The sequence below is a fragment of the Thermothelomyces heterothallicus genome, assembly GCF_042370625.1.
Source record: "Thermothelomyces heterothallicus CBS 202.75 unplaced genomic scaffold P884_scaffold_9, whole genome shotgun sequence".
Classification (NCBI taxonomy): Eukaryota; Fungi; Ascomycota; class Sordariomycetes; order Sordariales; family Chaetomiaceae; genus Thermothelomyces; species Thermothelomyces heterothallicus.
In genome coordinates this window covers 253,820-273,678 of record NW_027192570.1, presented here as the reverse complement: position 1 = coordinate 273,678, position 19,859 = coordinate 253,820, and the positions used below count along the sequence as shown (strand labels likewise).

The 19,859-nt window shown below is 48.7% G+C and overlaps 6 protein-coding genes and 1 non-coding gene across 7 annotated transcripts; 4 read left to right on the top strand and 3 right to left on the bottom strand.

Moving 5' to 3' along the window:
- Positions 1 to 8,183: 8,183 nt before the first annotated feature.
- Positions 8,184 to 10,183, top strand: P884DRAFT_299183 (tRNA synthetases class I (M)-domain-containing protein; the record flags this gene model as incomplete). Its single annotated transcript, XM_069444673.1, has 3 exons — positions 8,184 to 8,385; positions 8,453 to 9,732; positions 9,794 to 10,183. 3 exons carry the CDS (start codon positions 8,184 to 8,186, stop codon positions 10,181 to 10,183), a joined length of 1,872 nt encoding a protein of 623 aa, XP_069298097.1.
- A 4-nt stretch (positions 10,184 to 10,187) lies between these two features.
- P884DRAFT_128850 (GNAT domain-containing protein) lies at positions 10,188 to 11,478 on the top strand. Its single transcript, XM_069437191.1, has 3 exons — positions 10,188 to 10,546; positions 10,611 to 10,690; positions 10,800 to 11,478. The coding sequence occupies exons 1-3, from the start codon at positions 10,411 to 10,413 to the stop codon at positions 11,427 to 11,429; spliced, it is 846 nt and encodes a 281-aa protein (XP_069298096.1). The 5' UTR covers positions 10,188 to 10,410; the 3' UTR covers positions 11,430 to 11,478.
- A 49-nt stretch (positions 11,479 to 11,527) lies between these two features.
- P884DRAFT_198839 (tryptophan synthase beta subunit-like PLP-dependent enzyme) lies at positions 11,528 to 12,867 on the bottom strand (the record flags this gene model as incomplete). The annotated part of the gene is made up of 3 exons (XM_069438183.1): positions 11,528 to 12,345; positions 12,553 to 12,674; positions 12,728 to 12,867. The coding sequence occupies 3 exons, from the start codon at positions 12,865 to 12,867 to the stop codon at positions 11,528 to 11,530; spliced, it is 1,080 nt and encodes a 359-aa protein (XP_069298095.1).
- Positions 12,868 to 13,063: 196 nt separating this feature from the next.
- On the bottom strand, positions 13,064 to 13,789 carry P884DRAFT_128863 (uncharacterized protein). Its single transcript, XM_069437192.1, has 3 exons — positions 13,757 to 13,789; positions 13,157 to 13,695; positions 13,064 to 13,070 (listed from the first exon to the last, which is right to left on the bottom strand). Exon 2 carries the CDS (start codon positions 13,679 to 13,681, stop codon positions 13,379 to 13,381), a length of 303 nt encoding a protein of 100 aa, XP_069298094.1. The 5' UTR covers positions 13,682 to 13,695; positions 13,757 to 13,789; the 3' UTR covers positions 13,064 to 13,070; positions 13,157 to 13,378.
- Positions 13,790 to 15,289: 1,500 nt separating this feature from the next.
- On the top strand, positions 15,290 to 17,146 carry P884DRAFT_277060 (uncharacterized protein; the record flags this gene model as incomplete). The annotated part of the gene is made up of 1 exon (XM_069443034.1): positions 15,290 to 17,146. One exon carries the CDS (start codon positions 15,290 to 15,292, stop codon positions 17,144 to 17,146), a length of 1,857 nt encoding a protein of 618 aa, XP_069298093.1.
- Positions 17,147 to 17,757: 611 nt separating this feature from the next.
- Positions 17,758 to 19,466, bottom strand: P884DRAFT_198800 (DNA polymerase alpha/epsilon subunit B-domain-containing protein; the record flags this gene model as incomplete). Its single annotated transcript, XM_069438178.1, has 4 exons — positions 17,758 to 17,975; positions 18,059 to 18,986; positions 19,049 to 19,358; positions 19,417 to 19,466. 4 exons carry the CDS (start codon positions 19,464 to 19,466, stop codon positions 17,758 to 17,760), a joined length of 1,506 nt encoding a protein of 501 aa, XP_069298092.1.
- Positions 19,467 to 19,682: 216 nt separating this feature from the next.
- Positions 19,683 to 19,754, top strand: P884DRAFT_t77. Its single transcript has one exon. It is a non-coding gene; the product is annotated as a tRNA-Thr (tRNA).
- The last annotated feature ends 105 nt before the right edge of the window (positions 19,755 to 19,859 follow it).

Sequence of the window (19,859 nt, the reverse complement as noted above, 5' to 3'; positions counted from 1 at the left end):
CTTACGACCGTTTTAAAGAAGAGCTTTAGAAGGTTTTTAGCGATAAAGACGAGAAGATTTATATATAAGAAAGACTTACTAATCTCTGATAGACTAAGTTAGTAGCCTCCTATATTATATAGTTTAGATAGGATATACTTAAATCTTAGCTTAATAACGAGATGTTAATATAATTATTTTATAATAGCCTAAAGGAAAAGGTTAAAGATAAGCTATATAAGTACGACCGGCCTAAAACCCTAGATAAATATATTATATAGGCTATTAGAATTGACGATCGGCTCTATATAAGGGAATAATAGAAACGAGGTTAAATAAACGGAACTATAGTTAAGGCTAATAATAAGAAAAAGCAAGTATATATTAATACCTTATATAGGATATATCCTAGAGTTATAGATATAGATATAATATAGAAGTAGGATAAGAAGAAGATAGCTAAAGATAAATCTAATGCTACCTATTATAACTATAGAAAGAAAGGATACTATAAGCGAGAATATTAAAGCCTAAAGAAAGATTAGAAACTAGTCCTAGGAAAGGAAACTATAGTTATTAACAAAACTAAGGACGTTATTAAAGTAGCGGCTACGAGCTATAAAGATAGGGATAATAATATAGATAGTCTTGGACGCGATGGCGACGGTAAAGACAAACAAATACTATACTCCGAACTAGTTACTATAGACCTAGAAATAGGCATTGCCGAATAGGATATAGTAGGAGAGTATATACTACCGATTTCGATTCTCCTAGCCTTAAGGTAGTAGGGTTTTATAGTTATATAGAGGCGGGATAGATTGTAGACAACCGACACCTAAGGAGTTAACTAACCTAGACCAAATATCCTATTCCTTTAGGAATGGATTAAATGGTACTATAACGAAGTTTTCCGGCTTAATACGGAGTTATATGAATAGGATGAACGCCTAACTCGATTCACTTAGTAGAGCGAAGAGCTTAAGAATGAGATAAGGGAACTCTAATGTATTATAGAGACTATTAAAGGGGAATAGCCTATGACGTATAATAGACCTAATAGTTATACTAAGCATTTTGACAATTAATAACTTAGCTATAATATATAGAACCTAGAGTACTAATTTATATATATGAACCGTAGAAAAGATAAACGTATATAGGAAAGTTACTAGAAGAAATATTCCTACCTTAGTATTAGGGTACCTATAGTCTATATATAGTAGGAAGGATTTAGAAAAGAATTTTAATATCTTCTAGGTAATACTATATAACTATACCCTTGATATAAGGCATATATATAAGTGCCCTAGTTCTAATATATAGTATACAAATACTAATACCACTTCTACGACAAATTCGAAAATAATCACTAGCCAACTTAATAGGAAAACGGGGATAGAAGTTTACGCCCTATAGAATAGGTCTATAATATAGGAAATAGAGTAGCCAAATTACTTTAGAAGATCAAGACCTAGAGTCTAGAAGGCATTATAGTAGTTCTAAGACAAGCCTAGCCTAGGCACTACAGAACAGGACAAGATATATAGGACTTATACTAGAGTAACGATTGTCTTTATTATAAGGACGAAAAGAAATCGCGAATTCGGGAGCTTTAGATAAAGCTATAGTATATACGATGGAAAGTAGAATAGACCTAATAGTAGGAAGTTACAAGTACTTAATGGCTTATAGAAATGAGTATAATCGACGAAGTTATTATTAGCTAAATAATCGAAGAGGTTAATACTAACCTAGGAAACAGGTTAGGGCCCTTCGAGGGGCCCGAAAACTATTAACGCCTATATAGTAGCAAGTAGTAACGTAGTATAGGAAGAACTAGTATAAGAGACTATTATATCGAGACCTCCTGGTAGAAATATAGGAAATCGCTATAATCTTTAGATGATGATAGCAAGATAAGTAACTATAGATAATAGTATAATAGAAGTAGTATAAAATACTTATACTAGTAGATAGTAGAGTAGAGATAAACCTGATTTCGCCGACACTTGTAAATTAGCTATAGATACCCTAGAGAATAAAACGGAAGTATAGTATAGTCAAGGGGCTATTTCCAATATAATAGGTACGTAGGGAGACCGAACTAATTGACATTACTATAGTAAGAAAGACTATAGTAGTCGTATTTAGTATCGTAGATATAGGTAATGACAAAGATATAATATTAGGATTACTATAGTATAAAGACTATAACCCGGATATTAGCTAGAAGAATGGTAGCTACCTATAACCCTAAACGGAGTTATATTCGACTAGCGAGATAGGAGTACACAAGGATCGCGAATAGACGATGCTTAAGGAAAGGCATATCCTATAGATCTACCGCAAGAGACAAGCAGTAGCAGACAGACCATTACAGACTCTAGAAGAAGCGGTATAACGATACCGACGTTACGACAGGAGGAACGAGCTAAACCGCCGATAGCTATTCTCTCCGTTAACGAATACGGAGCATTATAATTAGAGTAGTAGGTTAAGATAGGAGAAATCGCTAGTATCGCTATAGACAGAACCAAATTCGTATACTATTAGAAAACTGAGAAACGAGACAAGACTAGGGAAGTACTAAAGGAGTACGAAGGATACCTAGCATTTGAACTAAAACATCTAGAAGGATTACTAGAACACGGCCTATAGGATTATAAGATCAAGCTTAAGGGAGGAATACGACTAAAGTTCTTTAAGATCTACTATATAAGCTAGACGTAGAACGAAGAACTTAAGTAATATCTAGAGGAGAACCTTCGAAGAGGATATATCTGCCTATTGATATTACTAGCAGGCTACCTAATCTTGTTTATACTTAAGAAAGACGGAAAGCTATAATTATATATTAACTATCGGTAACTTAATAAACAGACTATAAAAAATCGATACCCGTTACTACTAATCTTATGGCTCTAAGATTAGTTAGTAGGAGCTTAATATTTTACGTGTCTTGACTTGCTATTAGCCTATAACTATATATAGATTAAAGAAGGCAACGAGTAGAAAACGGCCTTTAAGATACCCTATAGCTACTACAAGTACCTCGTTATACTATTCGGACTTATAAATACGCTAGTAACGTTCTAAGCCCTAATTAATTAAGCTATCCGCCCCTTTCTTAACAAATTTATAGTATATTATCTCGATAATATACTTATCTTCTCTAAGACGATAGACAAATACTAGAAGTATATAAGAGTAGTGCTAGATATATTATATATATATAAGCTATTAGTTAATAAGGAAAAGAGTAAATTCTATATTAGGAAGATAGTGTTTTTAGGATATAAGATATCCCTAGGATAAATTCGGATAGAACCCTTAAAGGTTAAAGCTATCAAGAATTAGCTATAACTAACATTAGTCACGGAAGTATAAAGCTTTATCGGGTTTACAAACTTCTACTAGATGTTTATTAGGAACTTTAGAGCAATTATATAACTATTATACAAACTTACTAAGAAGAATACTAAATTCTAATAGGAAGAGCGACATAAGTAAACATTTATATAGATTCGCGACGCTATCACTAAGGATCTAGTACTAGTATTACTAGACCCTAAGAAGCTATTCAAGGTAGAAACGGACGCTTTAGACTACGCTATCGGAGGATAGTTAGGATAACAAGACAAACAAGGGAAGTTATATCCTATAGCCTTCTTTTCAAAAAAGCTTAACGGACTACGTCTTAACTATCTAATCTATAATAAGGAACTACTTGCAATTGTCGAAGCTTTTAAGGAATGGTGACTATACCTTAGTGGTATAATCGAACTAGTATAAGTATATACAGATTATAAGAATTTATAGTACTTTACGATGACGAAGGAGCTTAACGGACGACAAATATAATAGGTAGAATTCCTCGTGGAATTTAACTTTGAGATCTACTATAAGAAAGGCAAAGAGAACGTACGAGTAGACGCTCTAAGCCAATAAACAGATCATACGGAAGGACGAACGGAAACAATGCTACCGTTATTCAAGGAACGAATAGACGGAACGCTATATCACGAAACGTAGACACCCGTAGAAGATGATCTACTTAACTCGTTCCTAGAATATTACGTAATCTTTCGAGAAGAAAGGACTAATAAGGTATAGTATTAAGTAGTACCTAGACTAGTAGTACCTAACGGAGTAGAAGAAAAAGATAGGAAACTCTAGTACCGAGGCAAAGTATATATCTATAATAAAGACTAATAGCTACGAATGATCTAAGAACTTTATAAGTCGAAACTTAAAGGATATAAAGGAGTTATAAAGACTATTATACAAGTTAAGAAATACTATAACTTCCTATAGCTAACGGTATAAGTTAAAGAAGTCGTATAGAGCTACGATATCTATAATTAAAGCAAGATAATATAATATAAGCTATATAGGCTACTTTAGCTATTACTAATAGCTAATAAACTATAGAGTTTAGTTATAATAGACTTTATTACAAAGTTACTAGAATCTAAGGATATAGCTATAGGAGTAATTTATAATAGTATTCTTACTATAGTAGATCGCCTAACTAAATAGGTATACTTCTTTCCCTATAAAGAGTCTTAGATAGCTAAATAGATAGTAGATATAATCTATTAGCAAGTTATATTAGTATATGCCTAGCTATAAGAATAGATTACCAATAGAGATACTAAGTTTATATTAAAGTTCTAGCAAGTATTAATATAACGATTAGGCGTTAATAGTAAACTATTAATAGCATATTACCTATAGACCGACAGATAAACGGAGCAACTAAACTAAGTTATCAAGTAATACCTCTATTCTTACATTAACTACTAGTAAGATAACTAGGTTATACTATTACTAATAGTATAACTCGCTTACAATATAACGCTAATAGAAACGACTAAAGTTATACTATTCTTTATAAACTATAGATATAAAGTAGACCTTAGGTAAGGACTAGAGGTTATAATACCAAGAGTAATAGTTAAAGTAGAATAGATATATATACTATACGAGAAGCTTAAAAAGGAACTCGAGTTTGTTAGAACTAGAATAAAGAACTATTATAACAAATACAGGCTCAAGGGACCTTACCTAGAGAGGGGAGATAAAGTCTATCTAATTATACGAAATCTATAAACCAAACGACCAAGTACAAAGCTAGACTTTAAGAAGGTCAGACCCTTTATTATTAAAAAACGAATTTCAATATCTAACTACCGACTATCGTTACCGTCATCTATATAACTATAGATAGATATTTTTTATATTTTACTTCTCAAACTAGTACCAAAAAACACTAAGATCGCTATAAACATTAAAGTAAAGGACAAAGAAGAAGAATAGGACGTCAAAGAAATCCTAGATTTACGTATCATTAATAGGGAACTATAGTATCTAGTTAAATAGCTTGATTTTAGACTAGAAGATAACTTATAAGAACTAGTTAAGAACCTAAACTACCCTAAGAAACTAGAATAGTTCTACTAGAGGAACCCTAACTAACTATAGGGGCCGACTTAGGAACCTAACTAACGTCTAAGAAGGAAAAAGTACCAGTAGGAGCCGACCCTAGGGATAAGCTAACTACTTCCTAGTCAATCATGCCAAAGGCGCCTAACGCCTATACCTAACCTATCAAATCCTATTCTTCTAGCATTAGGGCTACTACCCTGTCTTCCTTATCTAAACCCTATATACCTTGACAAACAAACTTATTACTCTAGTTACATAACATTTGTTTTTAATAATATAAATATATAAGGTAGCTTAAAGTTTATTAAAGTAGATCCTCTACCACTAAAATTTCCTCCTCTAGCTTGTCTTGCTTACGCTAGTTACGTAATACTACGACAAGTTAGAACGGAAATAAGAAGATAAATAGAAATTACTTATAGGAATCTACTACGTTTAGCCTATTATAAGACTTTCCTTTACATATATAATTTAAATACCTCTTAGAATTCCCTAATATAATATAACACTTCTTAGGCGTTACGTACCAATAGTTAGAATATAGTATAGTTTTAGAACCGTCTCGCTCAATTGTAGTAACTAAGATACGACATTCACACGTTATATTATAATGGCGTTTCTTTATACGGTTAGCTATAGTAAACGGCAGAAGGGAGCAAGGGGGGGGGGAACTCACAGGAGCAAGTCACAAGGGGGTATTAGCGCTATTTAAAACGGCCTAAGAAGGCTTTCGGGTCGAAAGCCTCGGAGGGAGGGCATCGTGTTATGGAAATATGTATACAGATACCGCCTAGGCTACCGGCACGGATAGGCCAATCAAGCCGAAAGGACGGAAGGAACCAATTATAACATAGGAAGCACTACGAGCCCTACCGTACGCTGGCTTACGATCACCAAGATTAGTGTAAAGTCACTGATCGCGATAAGCGGCTTACTAGGATCACTAACCAAGGACTAATCAAGGTAATCTAGGAAGGTTATATATATATATAGATAGTTACTTGTTCTAGTGGACTCTAGAGTTCACTAGTGATAGTAACTTATAATCATAGTACTTATAATAGCATTATACTACTATGAGAGATAACTCTGTTGTTATAAACCCTTTGGCTTTACCAAATCCCTTAGACGACCTATATACTTGACCGTATCACTTACCTTCGTCTGAACCCTTTTAGAAGAAGTCTGAGTTAGGTTCGTTACAGCCTATAATAGGCTTAGCTAGAGGTTCTAGAAGAGAAGGACTAGGGTAAGGGGCTAAGAGCTAAAGCCTATAGCCCTAGAGGTAGTAAGGTTGATAGTCTGGTAGTAGGTTTAGGAGGGCTATAGAGGGGGTTAACCCCCCCTATAGACCCTATAAAGAAGGCTATAGGCTATAGAACTAGCCGTAATAGCTAGTTAGAGCAACCGTTAGAGGGCTAACTAAGCTGGTAGGAAGATATAGCACGTATCGGACAAGGACCCCCTATGCCTAGTTTTTACAGGGGAAGGCCTATAAAGGTACTAGGGCCTAACAAAGGCCTAGAGCTCCCTACTAGTATAGGCCTATATAGGGGCTATTAGCCTCTATAACTTCCTTTTTAGGGTTTAAGTCCTAGGGGTTAGTACCCCTTACTATACCTATAGCCAAGGGAGGGAGACTATAGAGCACCTAGTTATCTAGTACCCGAACCTACTAAGAAGCTAAATGTAGGAATCCTAGGAAATATAGTCATAAAGGGACCTAGACCTCGTTTTACAGGGCATAGGGACCTATAATTATCGTTTGGCAAGGAGGGTTCTATAGTAGCTAATAGACCTAGGGAGGCTCCCGGAATACCGCCTCGCGAGGAGGCTAGATCGGGAGGGAAGGCCTCTATAGGGCTGTCCTAGCTACTTCTCCTTTTCTTTATAGTACATTAGTATTCCGGATCGGGCGTTAAAGGAGGGATAGAGGTTTTTATCCGGCCTATTAGGTACGGTTTCCTTTGTATATAACTAGAGAGGCTCCGGTATGCTTATTAGTATAGCGGTGTAGGATCAATAATAATGTATTAGGTCGAAAAGCAAGTTGTATATAGTCTTGATTCAAAATTTTTCTCAGTCTTGCCCTTGTCCTCGGCACCTCAAAGCAATCCAGGCTGTCGTCGCCTACTAGGTTGATGCTCTTTTGATGAATGTAGTGCTATCGAAGTAGAGAAGTTTGACAACGTTAAAGGTCCTTCAAGAGCAGCTTTCAGCTTCCAGGTCGTCAGCGGTCTATGTCTCTGGTGGAGTAAGTAAATTGGATCTATAGTCATGCCAACAACTTTGCATACCGCGTAGAGCGAGACGTAGTGCTTTGTTATGTTCGTTCGGCAAGAGCTTGGTCGCAACTGACAAAGCCCGAACCCCCTTACCGGCCTTACCAGGAACTGTATGTATCTTACGGACTATACGAAGTGCAGTTCATACCTACACTACATGTGGTACATACATGCAGTACCGACCGCCTACTATGTACACAGTAACTATGAAGCACGCGGTGTCAGGTCGTTTCAGGGTGGGCCATTTGTAGTGTACAGGACTACCTACTACGGAAATCCACTGGTTTTCGCTTCGCGTCGGGGTCTTATTACCGCCCTATAGTAGAGTACTGTACGCAGTATGTATGTATGTACTGTACTGTACCTAGCTCGGACCCACCAAATTTTATCTAGTGCCGCATCTGCACCGATCAATTGCAAGCTCCCAATCGCTCCAGGTGCAACCTCCAGCAGAGGACTGCCGCGTCAATGGCAATCGAGATCGCGAGGGCAGCGTGTGCTCGCCGGCTGCTGCGATGGCAGCCGGCATTGACGCGGCTAAACAGCTGGACGAGCCATTCACGCCAAAGCAAACTCGCCGTCACGTCCCGCCGTTTCTCGACAGGAGCGCCTCCGGCAGCAGCTGATAAGCCATACTATGTCACAACCCCCATCTTCTACGTCAATGCCGGTACGTGGTGGCCTGGTCCGCTCCCGGAGCCGCCGTGTCGCTGACGGAACCCCGCCTTTCTCCGTAGCGCCGCATATCGGGCACATGTACTCGATGGTGCTGGCCGACGTGTTCAAGCGGTGGCATGTGCTGCGCGGAAACAAGACTTTCCTGTGCACCGGCACCGACGAGCACGGCATGAAGGTGCAGCAGGCCGCCGCCCGGGCCGATGTCGACCCCAAGCAGTTCTGCGATGAGAACGCCAAGAAGTTCGAGGAGCTGGCGCAGCTGTCGCGTGTCGATTACGACCGCTTCATCCGCACGACCGACCGCGACCACGTCCAGGCCGTCGAGCACTTCTGGTTCCTGCTCCGCGAGCGGGGGCTCGTCTACGAGGCGAAGCATGAGGGCTGGTACAGCGTGAGCGACGAGTGCTTCTACCCGGAGTCGCAGGTCGTCAAGCACCAGGACCCTTTCACGGGTGCCGTCTACATGGCGTCGGCCGAGACCAAGAACAAGGTGGAGTGGGTCGAGGAGAAGAATTACTGTTTCCGCATGACGGAGCTCAGGGACAGGCTGCTGGACTTCTACGAGAAGAATCCCGGGTGGATCGAGCCGGCCTACCGAATGAACGAGGTCGTCGACTGGGTCAAGAACCATCTCGAGGACCTCTCCATCTCGCGACCCGTCCAGCGCCTTACCTGGGGCATCCGGACTCCCGACGACCCGACTCAGACGATCTACGTATGGGTTGACGCCCTGATCAACTACCTCACCGCTGCTGGCTATCCCAGTTGGATCCCCGGCGAGGCGCACAAGGGTGGCTGGCCCGCCGACCTCCACATCATCGGGAAGGACATCCTCCGGTTCCATTGCGTCTACTGGCCCGCGCTGCTCATGGCCCTCGACCTTCCCCTGCCCAGGAAGGTGCTCGTACATTCGCACTGGACCTTGAACAGGAAGAAGATGTCCAAGTCGATCGGAAACGTTGTCAACCCTCTATACGCCATCAACCGGTGGGGCGTCGACACGGCACGATTCTATCTGTTGTCCGAAGGCGGCATATCAGATGACGCCGACTATAGCAACGACACCCTCGTTGTCAAGTATAAGAAGTATCTCCAGTCCGGATTCGGCAACTTACTCGGACGGGTCACGAGGTCGAAGGCGTGGAATCTTAGCGAAATCGTCAAGAACAACTTCGACGAAACCAAGATGGCATCACGCCCCGAAATTCCCGAGTCGTTGCAGCCGGCCGTTACTAGTTTGGAAGACGCCTTGGTGGATCTTGCGCCTAGTGTCGCACAGAGGATGGAAGATCACAACCCTGTGGGTGCCATCCGCAAGGTCCTGGAAATGGGCGCGTCGGTGAGTTGAACGCTGGCCCCTCAGCCCCGGCCGATATCGTCAGACGCTAACCTGGCTGCAGTTGAACCAATTCTTGACACAAACACAACCCTGGTCCCTGGTAACGTCAGAGAGCCCGGCAGACAGGGCGGCTGCCGAGAAGGTGCTGTTCCTGGCCGCCGAGGGCCTGCGAATCTCGGGCATTCTCTTGCAACCGTTCCTTCCCGACAAGGCGTGGCGACTGCTCGACATCCTTGGCGTGGGTCACGACGCCCGAACCTTCTCTCATGCCGTCCTGCGCTGTGATTCGAAATACGGCGTCCCCATGGCGCCGACGGGAAGCGGCCGCGCCGATGGCCTTTTCCCTCCCCTGATCGAGGACACGGATGTGAAATTTGGCGGATCTGGCAAGAACAAGAAGACGGCTAAGAACCAGCCTCCGCCGCCTGCTTATGGCACTTTGGAGCCATGAACAGCATGCCTCTGCCCTCTGCCCTCTAGGAGCATGAGTGCAGGGACGCGGAGCTTTGGACCTGTGAGAAACGAATGTACGACTAGGAGACGTGCTGTACACGTGAAAGATCTCTCTTAAGAGGCTTGAGATGCCCTGTACCTATAGTGTAGAATACTGGACAACTGGATTGGAACCAAGGGTTGGTTAGAGGGCGCGGTACTCGATTGCAGCATAACCCCGGGAATATGATATTCTTCCGCCCAGCCGAAAACTCCTCGAAAATGGGGACTTTTCAGCACAACGAGAGCCCTTCAGTTGCAGTGTACGTCCGTACACAGGTCACGAAGCAAACATCGAAAATGAGATTAAATGAGTTTACTGGCATGTTCAGCCCTCTCCAAACTCGCTGAGCTCAAAACTTACTGAGATCTCTCTCCCAATGCAGCTGTCTCGACAGCAAGGGCGCTTCTGGTGCCCTACGACCGCCGCCATGTCCTCACCTACCACGCCTGGATGGAGGATCCGGTACGCGCCCTCTTGTCTTGTCTCTTGTCTTGTCGTTTCCCCAGGAACGCTCCCCGCGGGGGGGGAGGGGACACACCCTCTGCCCACGAGACTGACACTCCAACAACAGGCCATCCAGGAAGCCACGGCTTCCGAACCCCTCACCCTCGAGGAGGAGTACGAGAACCAGGAGTCGTGGCGGGCCTCCCACGACAAGCTGACGTTTATCGTCTGCCAACCTCTCGCGGCCGTCGAGGGCGGGGAGGGCGGGACCGTCCAGGCCGGGGGACCCGACGCGCCCGAGAGGATGGTAGGCGACGTCAACCTCTTTCTCTATCCGTACGAGGACGAGGGCAGCATCGCGGCGGTGCCTGGCGCGGTTCCCGAGTTTTGCGTGGGTGAGGTCGACATCATGATCGCGGACCGGCAGCACCGCGGCAAGGGGCTCGGCCGCGCCGTGGTGCAGGCATTCCTGTACTACGTCCATCGGCACCTGGACGGCATCATGAGGGAGTATGCCGAGGACAAGGACATGACGTCGCCGCCGCGGCTGAAGCTGCTCAAGGCCAAGATCAACCAGAACAACAAGACGAGCATCGCGCTCTTCGAGCGCCTCGGCTTTGAGCAAGAAGGGGCCGTGGACTACTTTGGCGAGGTGAAGCTTGTGCTCCGGGACTTGGGCAGGCTAGCAGCCGAGGCGCCGCAGGGATACGCAGAGCTCGTCTATTCCCGAGACCATAGTCAGGACTCGAATCGATGAACCGTATTCCATTGATGAATCTAACCCCGTCACACGCCCGCCTTTCATGAGGAAAAAAAAAAAAGGAAAAACAAAAAGAAACGAAGCCCCCCTTGTTGTCACTCGGCCCCGTACGTCGCTTTGTACTTTTCGAGGATCTCCAAGCTGGTATTCGACCCGCCGCAGACGACCAACACCACATTTCTCGCCGCCCACTCCTCATCCGTGAGGTCCTTACCCAAATACCGCCTCAAGTCCCCGTTGTATGCCGTCGCGATCGTCGCACCGCACGCAACCTCGATCAGTATCCTCGCGTCGTCCAGGAACCGCACGCACGCCATCGCCGCCTCTTTGTCCGTCACCGTCGAGCAGATCAGGCTTCCGTCCTTCCCGCCCTTCTTCGCCCACTCCCACGTCTTTTCGCTTACCCTCCTCGCACCCAGGCTAGTCGCGATCGACGTGATGGCGGGCAGCGTCACCAGCTCACCGGCCTGCACGCTGGCGTAGAGGCTCTCGGCACCTACCGTCTCGACAGCCAGCACCTGTGGTGTCTTCACGCCAGCACCGCGGCCGGCCGAGAGCCTCTTGGCGTTCCGCTCCAGCCCCTCCATGACCCCGTTCAGCAGCCCACCGCCGCCTACGTTGCAGACGATGGCGTGCAGTCCGCCCCTATCGGCGTACCGGCCACCGACCGCGCCCATCTCGAGCGCGATCTCGTCAACGAGCGTCGCCGCGCCCGCCCACACGTCCGGGTGGTCGAAGGGAGGCACGTAGACCTTGTTGACGCCATCCTCCGGTGCGAGGCATGTCTCCCGGAGGAAAGCATCCGCTTCGGCCCAGCTGGCGCCCATCTGGAACACCTCGGCGCCCAACTCGCGCAGCTTGCTAACCATGAAGGCCGAGGTCGAGGTTGGGACCACAATCGTTGCGGGGCGACCTGGAAAAAAAAAGGGGGGGGGAGAGGGGGCCAATGTTAGTGCTGAAGGGCGTGCTTCTTTCTCTTGTGAACGGCCTAGGATTGTGAAAGGTTTTCTATCTTGGGATTGAAGAGAGAGAGGGGAGAGAAGGCAGTGAGGGCATGATGGGCTGTGGGATGGCCAGGAGAGAAAAGTCTAGCGGCGGAACAGAGTTTGTCGTGACTTACGGAGTGCAATGGCTGTGGTGGCGCAGGCGAGGCCGGCATTGCCGCCTGAGGAACAGTAGAAGTGGACTCGTTCATCAGGGTTGGTGTTGGCAAGGGCGGTAAGCATCATGTTGCCGATGCCGCTGCGAAGAGTAAGCACTGCTAGGCATCCAGCCTGACTGATAACCAAACGTACCGAGATTTGAAAGAGCCGGAGGGCTGGACATTTTCGAGCTTGAGAAAGATGTTGCACCCTGCCGCGCGTGATAGGGTCGGGGAGAAGATGAGCGGCGTCTCGACCCATGGCTTGGGCGGCTCTGGGGAGCAGGAGCCCATTTTTTGCTGGTGATAACTGGACTAGTAACTGGTGACAGGTATGAAGGTGTTGATGAGAACAATGGGCGGTTGACGATTGCTTGCCAAGACCTTGTGTAAGCCGCGAAATGCCTAGAACACCCTTCGAATCTCCGTTGACGCCGTGCCTGGATTATTTCAATGCCGAAGAGAAAGGGCGATCAGGAACCGGTGGGCCGTTAGACCTGCAATTGCCACCTCTGTATCAGTGCTATTACCGCTGCCTGCCGCCTGCTGCCGGCTTTCGTCCACATGGGCCCGGGATTCGTACCTGATGATCCTCTAGGCGCCTTCCACAAACGTTAGGCCCGTTACCCAAAAATTACACCATGCAAACTCGAGCGTTGGTCCGCTGATGCCGACTATTACTTGAAAGAAACCCGGACTTCCGCACTCAACGCGGCAGCTGGAGGGCAGCACCGGCTTCGTATCCTTGCATTGGGATCCGGCGGAGAACACTTCCATGCAATCTTGTCGCGCTTCATCTGGAAGGTCAGTCCGCTGTCCCCATGCAACATGTTGGGCGTGACGACTCCTTGGTGGGTCCGTAGGCCGATGATAAACGCGGCACATCCCCTCCGCCGAGAACCGGAGATATCCATTGGTACACCGGGATTCGTACCCCTTGCTCTACACCGGACTTACAACGTTTGGGACTCGTCGAATTTGTGGAGGAGGTTTGGAAGCCCTCCTGGTTCGTTCGCGCGTCCGATACTGGGCCGGCAAGGTTTGTCGGATGATAGCTCTCGTTGTCTTCCATTTCGTCTTCCGTCGTGAGCACGTGGCCTCGGGACATGGATGCGAGAAAGTCTAGACCACGTCAACTGGCACGTCCCGCTACACTAAGTGATAATGAGCTCTGGGATCGGACCGCAGGGGCATGGTTCGCAATAGTTGTGCAATCCTCAGGCACGATGACATCGTCTACTGATATCCTTCCGATACGTGCCATGGCCAAAAAAGCCCTTGCCGCACATGGCGGGAGGCACACACGGGCATCAAGCCACCCAGGCAGAGTGAGAGCAGAGCGAGGTTGTCAAGGCGGTCAGCGTTAGGCTAGGAAGTCAGCTCTTTCTCACTCATGACTCTCTGTACATACCTCGGCATTGGCTCAGTACCCTTAGACTGGAGGAGATATCGTTGATTGTAGCGGGCTCTGAACCGTGGCTGAAGTACACTAGCTTTCGAATGATTGGTGATGTTGTTCCAGGTTCAGTCAGTAAGAAAGATACGTTCTGAGCCAGATGATGGGATGCGGGATAAAGAATAGTTGAGATGACTAAAGTAGGCACCTGGAACTAAGCGATCCCTCTTTTCAACAAAGAGGTGCCGCAGCGCCAACAGGAGCGCTCGACATAGGCGGCCACGAACGAAGTTAAGCCATAGGCGGCTTGAAGCTACCATAGTACTTAAAAAGAAGTCGGTCCAGTGATTGGGGTCTTGCAAGTTCCCGTTGCAACGGCAGCTCTTCGGTCTGAAACCCGGAAGGCACACACACCCGTGCCAAAAGTCAACACGCAGCCGCAGGAAAGAGCAGGAGGAAACCAACTCATATACTGCCCAATGTTCAGGTTTCCCCAAAAAAATCCAGGCTTCCAATTGCCCGACACTGGAAAGAAATTTACACGTAGGACATGCCGTGAAAATGAGGTCTCTGTATCAAAGTGTGGGTTCATGGTTTTCTGCTCCCAGTTGCTTACGAACTTCACAAAGAGTGAACGAGTCCTTAGGCGGAACATCCCCCCCTACTACCCTTTCCCCATTCTCAGTCATTCAAAAATTGCTCCAGACTTCCAAGCTGTCATCTCCTAGGAACTCTCACCATCTCAAAAATCTCGAGTTTGCAGCTCAGGTGTCGGTAAAGCCAGCAGAGAGCCCTCTCCCGCACTTTCCTAGAACGCACCACGAGGTCAATTCTTCCATTAGACTAAGGCAACTTGGCTTAGTCCCTTAATCTTCATATCCATTTCACAAAAGTCGTCCAATGGTACACAGGTAAAGCTCATCTTCTGCTCGTTTCCCCATCATTTTCAGCACCGTTCCGGGCGAGCTGCCTGGATCCCGCACCCCGAGTTCCTATTTCCATGCAATAAACCACATTATTCCTTCCACACATAGGCCTTTCCAGAAGGTAAGCAGACATCTGTCTTCCCTTGACTCCCCTTGCCGTCGTGAGCAGCCATTGGCCATGCAGATGGGCCATGCATGACATGTTCAGTTCTGGAAATGCCTTTGACACACTTCTCCATCCCAGACAGAGCTTTCCATTTTTTTTTCCTCTAAAGAGCAGCTGTAACATCACCGCAGCCGACGCAATGACCTAGCAAACTTACAGTTTTGTGGTACGAGTGGCATATGAAGCTATTCTGCAGTAACACTCTTCTTGTCACATTAGCTGCTCGAAATGGCCACTCACACGAACCCATTTCTTGCTTCCTTGGGCAACGGCAAACTTCCCACTCTGGCCGAAATCGAAGCAGCCGCCTTTGGTCGCATTGGGCCCGAGGCGTTCCAGACGCAACAGGTTAAACGCCCCAACAGCTTCACAAAAGTTTCACGATGGCTCGCTGACCAGGATGGACGTGTTGGTGATGATCATTTCGCCAACCTGAATCGGCCGAGACGCTCAAAATCCAGCAGAAACAACCCAATAATCATCTCGGACAGCGATGAACAGTTGACAACGCAGAGGCAGCAGCCCAGCCAGGCTAGTCATGCTTATACAGCTGGGGCAAGGGCCACCAAGCCAGTGTTATATACGCCTCCGTCGTCCATCCATCTCTCATCCAGGGGACGGAAGCGTATAGCGCCCGACTTGGACGACAAAGTGGAGGAAGTCATTGTCGTCCAGCCACCTCGAAGCATTCAGGAGCGTCGCCCTCGTCCGACACCACTCATTGACCTGAGGGTGAGCCGTCACTCCGATCGTACAACGTCCTTTCTCGGCAACTGGGACGAGGATGTTCTAGTCGTGGCATCGCCCGCTGAGAGGCGCCGGGAGCTGCGGCAACTCGCGCTTGGAAACCAAACACGCTCGGACGGCCGACCACAGAAACGACCGAGACACGCGCCCGTGACAGCAGTACCCGCAGCCAACCAGACACCGCAACCCCATGCTCGAGCGGCACCAGATGAGCCAAGCGCACCGGAGGCAGACGCAGCCGAAACCACGGAGCTGGTGCAGAGCATCGCGTCGGTGACCCACTTCTTCTCTCTGGCGACGGAGATTCGGGACAAGATATATCGCCACTTGCTGGTCTCGCCGAAACCCATACATGTCCGGCATCTATGGACCGAGCCGGCTCGCCGCTCGACTCGTCGTGGCCGCCAGGGCGAGGACATTCAGGCAAGCACTATAGACACCAAGATCCTGGCCGTGTGTCGCCGCACTGCTTTGGAAGGAACGCGGGTACTCTACTCAGAAAACACATTCTTCTATCTTTTACGAGACCCCGAAGTTGTAATGTGTTCAAATGGCGGGCGCCGAAGTCAGCGGATTGCTGGCCGGAGCCAGCGGGAACAGAACGGCCCCAGCATCAACCTCGCCAGGTACGGTCACCTTATCCGGCACATGGCCATCGAGCTGGAGCCAAATCGCACGGAGAAATCATACGAAAAGCTCATGAGCGCCGCTCTCGAGACCTTAGCGCCTGCGACCGCAGAGTCGCTTCCGTCCCCTCCCCGTCCGGTCTGCAGCCCTATCCACCTGCACATCCTGACCATCACCATCTCGCCGCTGCTACAGTCTAGTCACCGCACGGCGCGCTCCTCCGGTCCGGACAATCAAGACGTCGTCAGCCACGAGGGACGTTTCCTCAGCACGGTGAGCTTCTTCAACAGGGGCTCTCCTGTCTTGAAAGCCCTGCAGCGCCTCAACACCGACTTCCTTCGCATCAACGTGCACGTCAACTCGGACATCAAGAATGGCCGCTCGGTCGGAGCCGAGACCGGAGATGAGTCCTCCTCCAGTGATGATGACATGGATGATGACAACTTAGACGGCTCCTCATCCGCCGCCGGGGCCCGCCGACAATCCAGGAGACTCCATCTAGAGACCACCATTGACCTACGGTGCCTGCCCCGCCGTCTGGAGGCCCTCAGGCAAGAGCCCGGGCCTCTCGGCCAGCTCTGGGCGAGTGACGTGCTGATGCAGGAGCAGCGCCGGCGGAAGGGCGAAGAGGCGGGGAATACATTGGCGGGCCTGCGCCGACACCTGGAAGATGCGTGTCTGAAGCCGGACCTGGCGTTGCGCGGGATCTAGGAGGACCATGCAACCGCGGAGCAGAGGCGCAGAGAGGAGCGGGAGAGACAGGAGGCGAGGTGGTTCAAGGCGGATGCGTATGACGAGGCGAGGGGCGAGAGTAGTGATGATGATGATGATGATGATGATGATGATGATGATAGTGAGGACGACGACCATGCTGCTGGGAGGGTTGCCAAGCCGATGAAGTCGTTGATCATTTCGATTGATCGGGTGGGCGATGAGCTGCGGGTTTATCGTCCCTAGGAAAGGGAGTTGCTTCGGTGGCTTGCTGAGTCACTGGTGGAGACGGACGACAAGACCAGAAAGAGGTCGCTGGAATCCGGGAGTCGATCGGAGACGTGTGCGGTCGCGGCCGCCGATGGTGAGGTTCACCGGAGAGACGCATTCTGGCATTCGCGGTAGCATTCTGCCGTCGAAGGTGTTGAGGGGGGGCGATAATTGGGCACGGGAGATATTCGACGAGATATCATGGACACACATTCGCGGTAATCTTGCTTGGGAGGACATATATCGGTGGCATTTAGCAAGGCGACACTCTTGCTTCGGGTGGTTGGTGGCGGAGCCCCTGCAAATCAATTTCGCGCCTGCATTCTTAGCTAGCCACAAGATCAAATCGTGATTTTCACCTTTGACACGTCGAGCGTCTCCGTGTCTATCAGCACTATCTCTTTCGTGGCCGCGAATGAGGGTACCAAGACCAGCCGGACCATCTGCCCCTGAGGGCCCTCGATGACCTTGGTGCCGAACTCGGGCTGGCAGCCCACAAAGTAGAGGTGTGGACACTCCTTCATGACGAAGGGCTCGTCCTCTTGGAAGGGGTAGGCCCCTGTTGTCGACCTGTTAGCGCACGCACGTGCTTGGTAGAGAGAGAGAGAGAGAGAGAGAGAGAGAGAGAGAAACTATGCGTACACAGCGTGTCCGGTGCCGTCGGGGCGCTGCACCGCCACCGGCACATGGCCTCCATCATGCCCAGCCGGTCGCTGTTGTCGACGTACTTGCAGATGTCGTCGAGGTTCTGCCCGCTCGTGCCCAGCACCCGCCACCCCTCGATCTCGCCCTCCCAGGGGTTGGTGACCGGGTCGAGCCAGCCGGGTTGCTCCTCTTTCGACTGCCCCGGCGGAGAGGTGTAGGTGCGCGCGGTGGGGAGCATGGCCGAGTGGATCGGCTGCTGCGGGTAGCTCGCGTTGGCTGGGTCGTGCGCGCCCGGGAGCAGGGTGACGGGGATGGTGGGGAGGAGCGTGGAGAGGAAGGTGTCGAGGAGCTGGGAGGGGACGGGGTTGTAGGAGGAGGCGTCGTAGCCGTACTTCTTGTGACCCTTCTTGTCTTTGTCGGCCGCGTCGTGTTCGGAGGGCTTCGCAATCGAGTTGCCGGCGATGATGAGCCGGGAGATGTGGGCGAGCTCGGACTGGGCGGCCGGGTCGAGGGCCTCGCCGAGGAGGAACTCGAGGAGGAGGTCAAGTTCCATTGCGTAGGAGGTGTCGGTGCCGGAGAATTCGAGACCCGAGACGATGGCGATCTTTTTGGAGGGTTGGGAGTCGGCCATCTCGACGTCTTCGTCTTTGGCCTTGGTCTTTCTGCTGGCGCTCCCAGCGGGTTTGGAGAGAGCCCAGCGGTCGGGCTGTGGGGGAAGGTCGGCGAACTTCAGATCGATGACTTCGAACTCGCCGTTAACATTCTCGGTGCCCATCACAGCGATGATGCAGCCCGTGACGAGGAAGTAGCTCTTGAGCACGTCCCCAACAAGGCGGATGCGGCCTGAGTCATCCTCGAGCATGATGGACTCGCCGCCCGCTTCGGAATAGTAGTGGTCTGCCGTCGTAGGGGCCGAGATCCAGCGCTGCTTCTCGTCAGACAACACCCCGGTTCCTCGGACCCTCCAGCCGCAACTATGGCGCTTACGTCTTTGGCAACATCCTCCAGGACGCTGGGTTTAAGTGGCATGTCCATGTAGATCGTACCGGCAACCCAGCACAACTGGCCCTGCCGCACATCCAGCACTCGATCCACCTTTGTCGCAGTCTCGCCGCCGAGCTCGGTTCCCTCCCATGCTGCGCTGGCTACCTCCTCGACGGCGGGCTTGATTTTCGCAAGACGGAGAAAGTAAATGTCGGCAAACTGCTGTTGGTATTGGCGGTCTTTTGGCAGGGAAAAGTTATCGAGGGACTTGTAGTTTGATTCGCTCCGCTCAAGAGCAGTCGTCGCTGCTTCGCTGCATTTGAGTAGAATTAGTGACTTCTCTGCTGCTCAAGAGGCGCATTAATGCCTACGAAGGATTTTGGAGCAGGCCTAAGCCCGCAATGTCGTTCAAAGTCACCATTGTTACGGTTGGGCGGATGCTGATGTCTGGTGTCGTTACATGAATCGCACTTCGAGACGCGCTCGGCGAGGCTTGACGCGATCTTCTTACCTACGAACAATTCCGGGTCATACAGTAGTTACGAGATACCCGACCCTGGGTAACGCGTATCTTACCGGAGCGGCTTCCGGTTTCTCAAAGAATTCACGGGAACTTTGTATTATGTAAGCAACAGCAGCCTACATGGCTTAGTGGTAAAGCGTTTGGCTCGTAACCAAAAGATCCTAGGTTCGACTCCTAGTGTAGGCAAGAGGTGTTCCACTGTGAGCGAGTCACATTTTTTACCTTGTTATTATTTATCATAGGGTAGCAACGAAGATTCGTCGAAAGTGAGGCGCCCGAGTATTGCCGCCA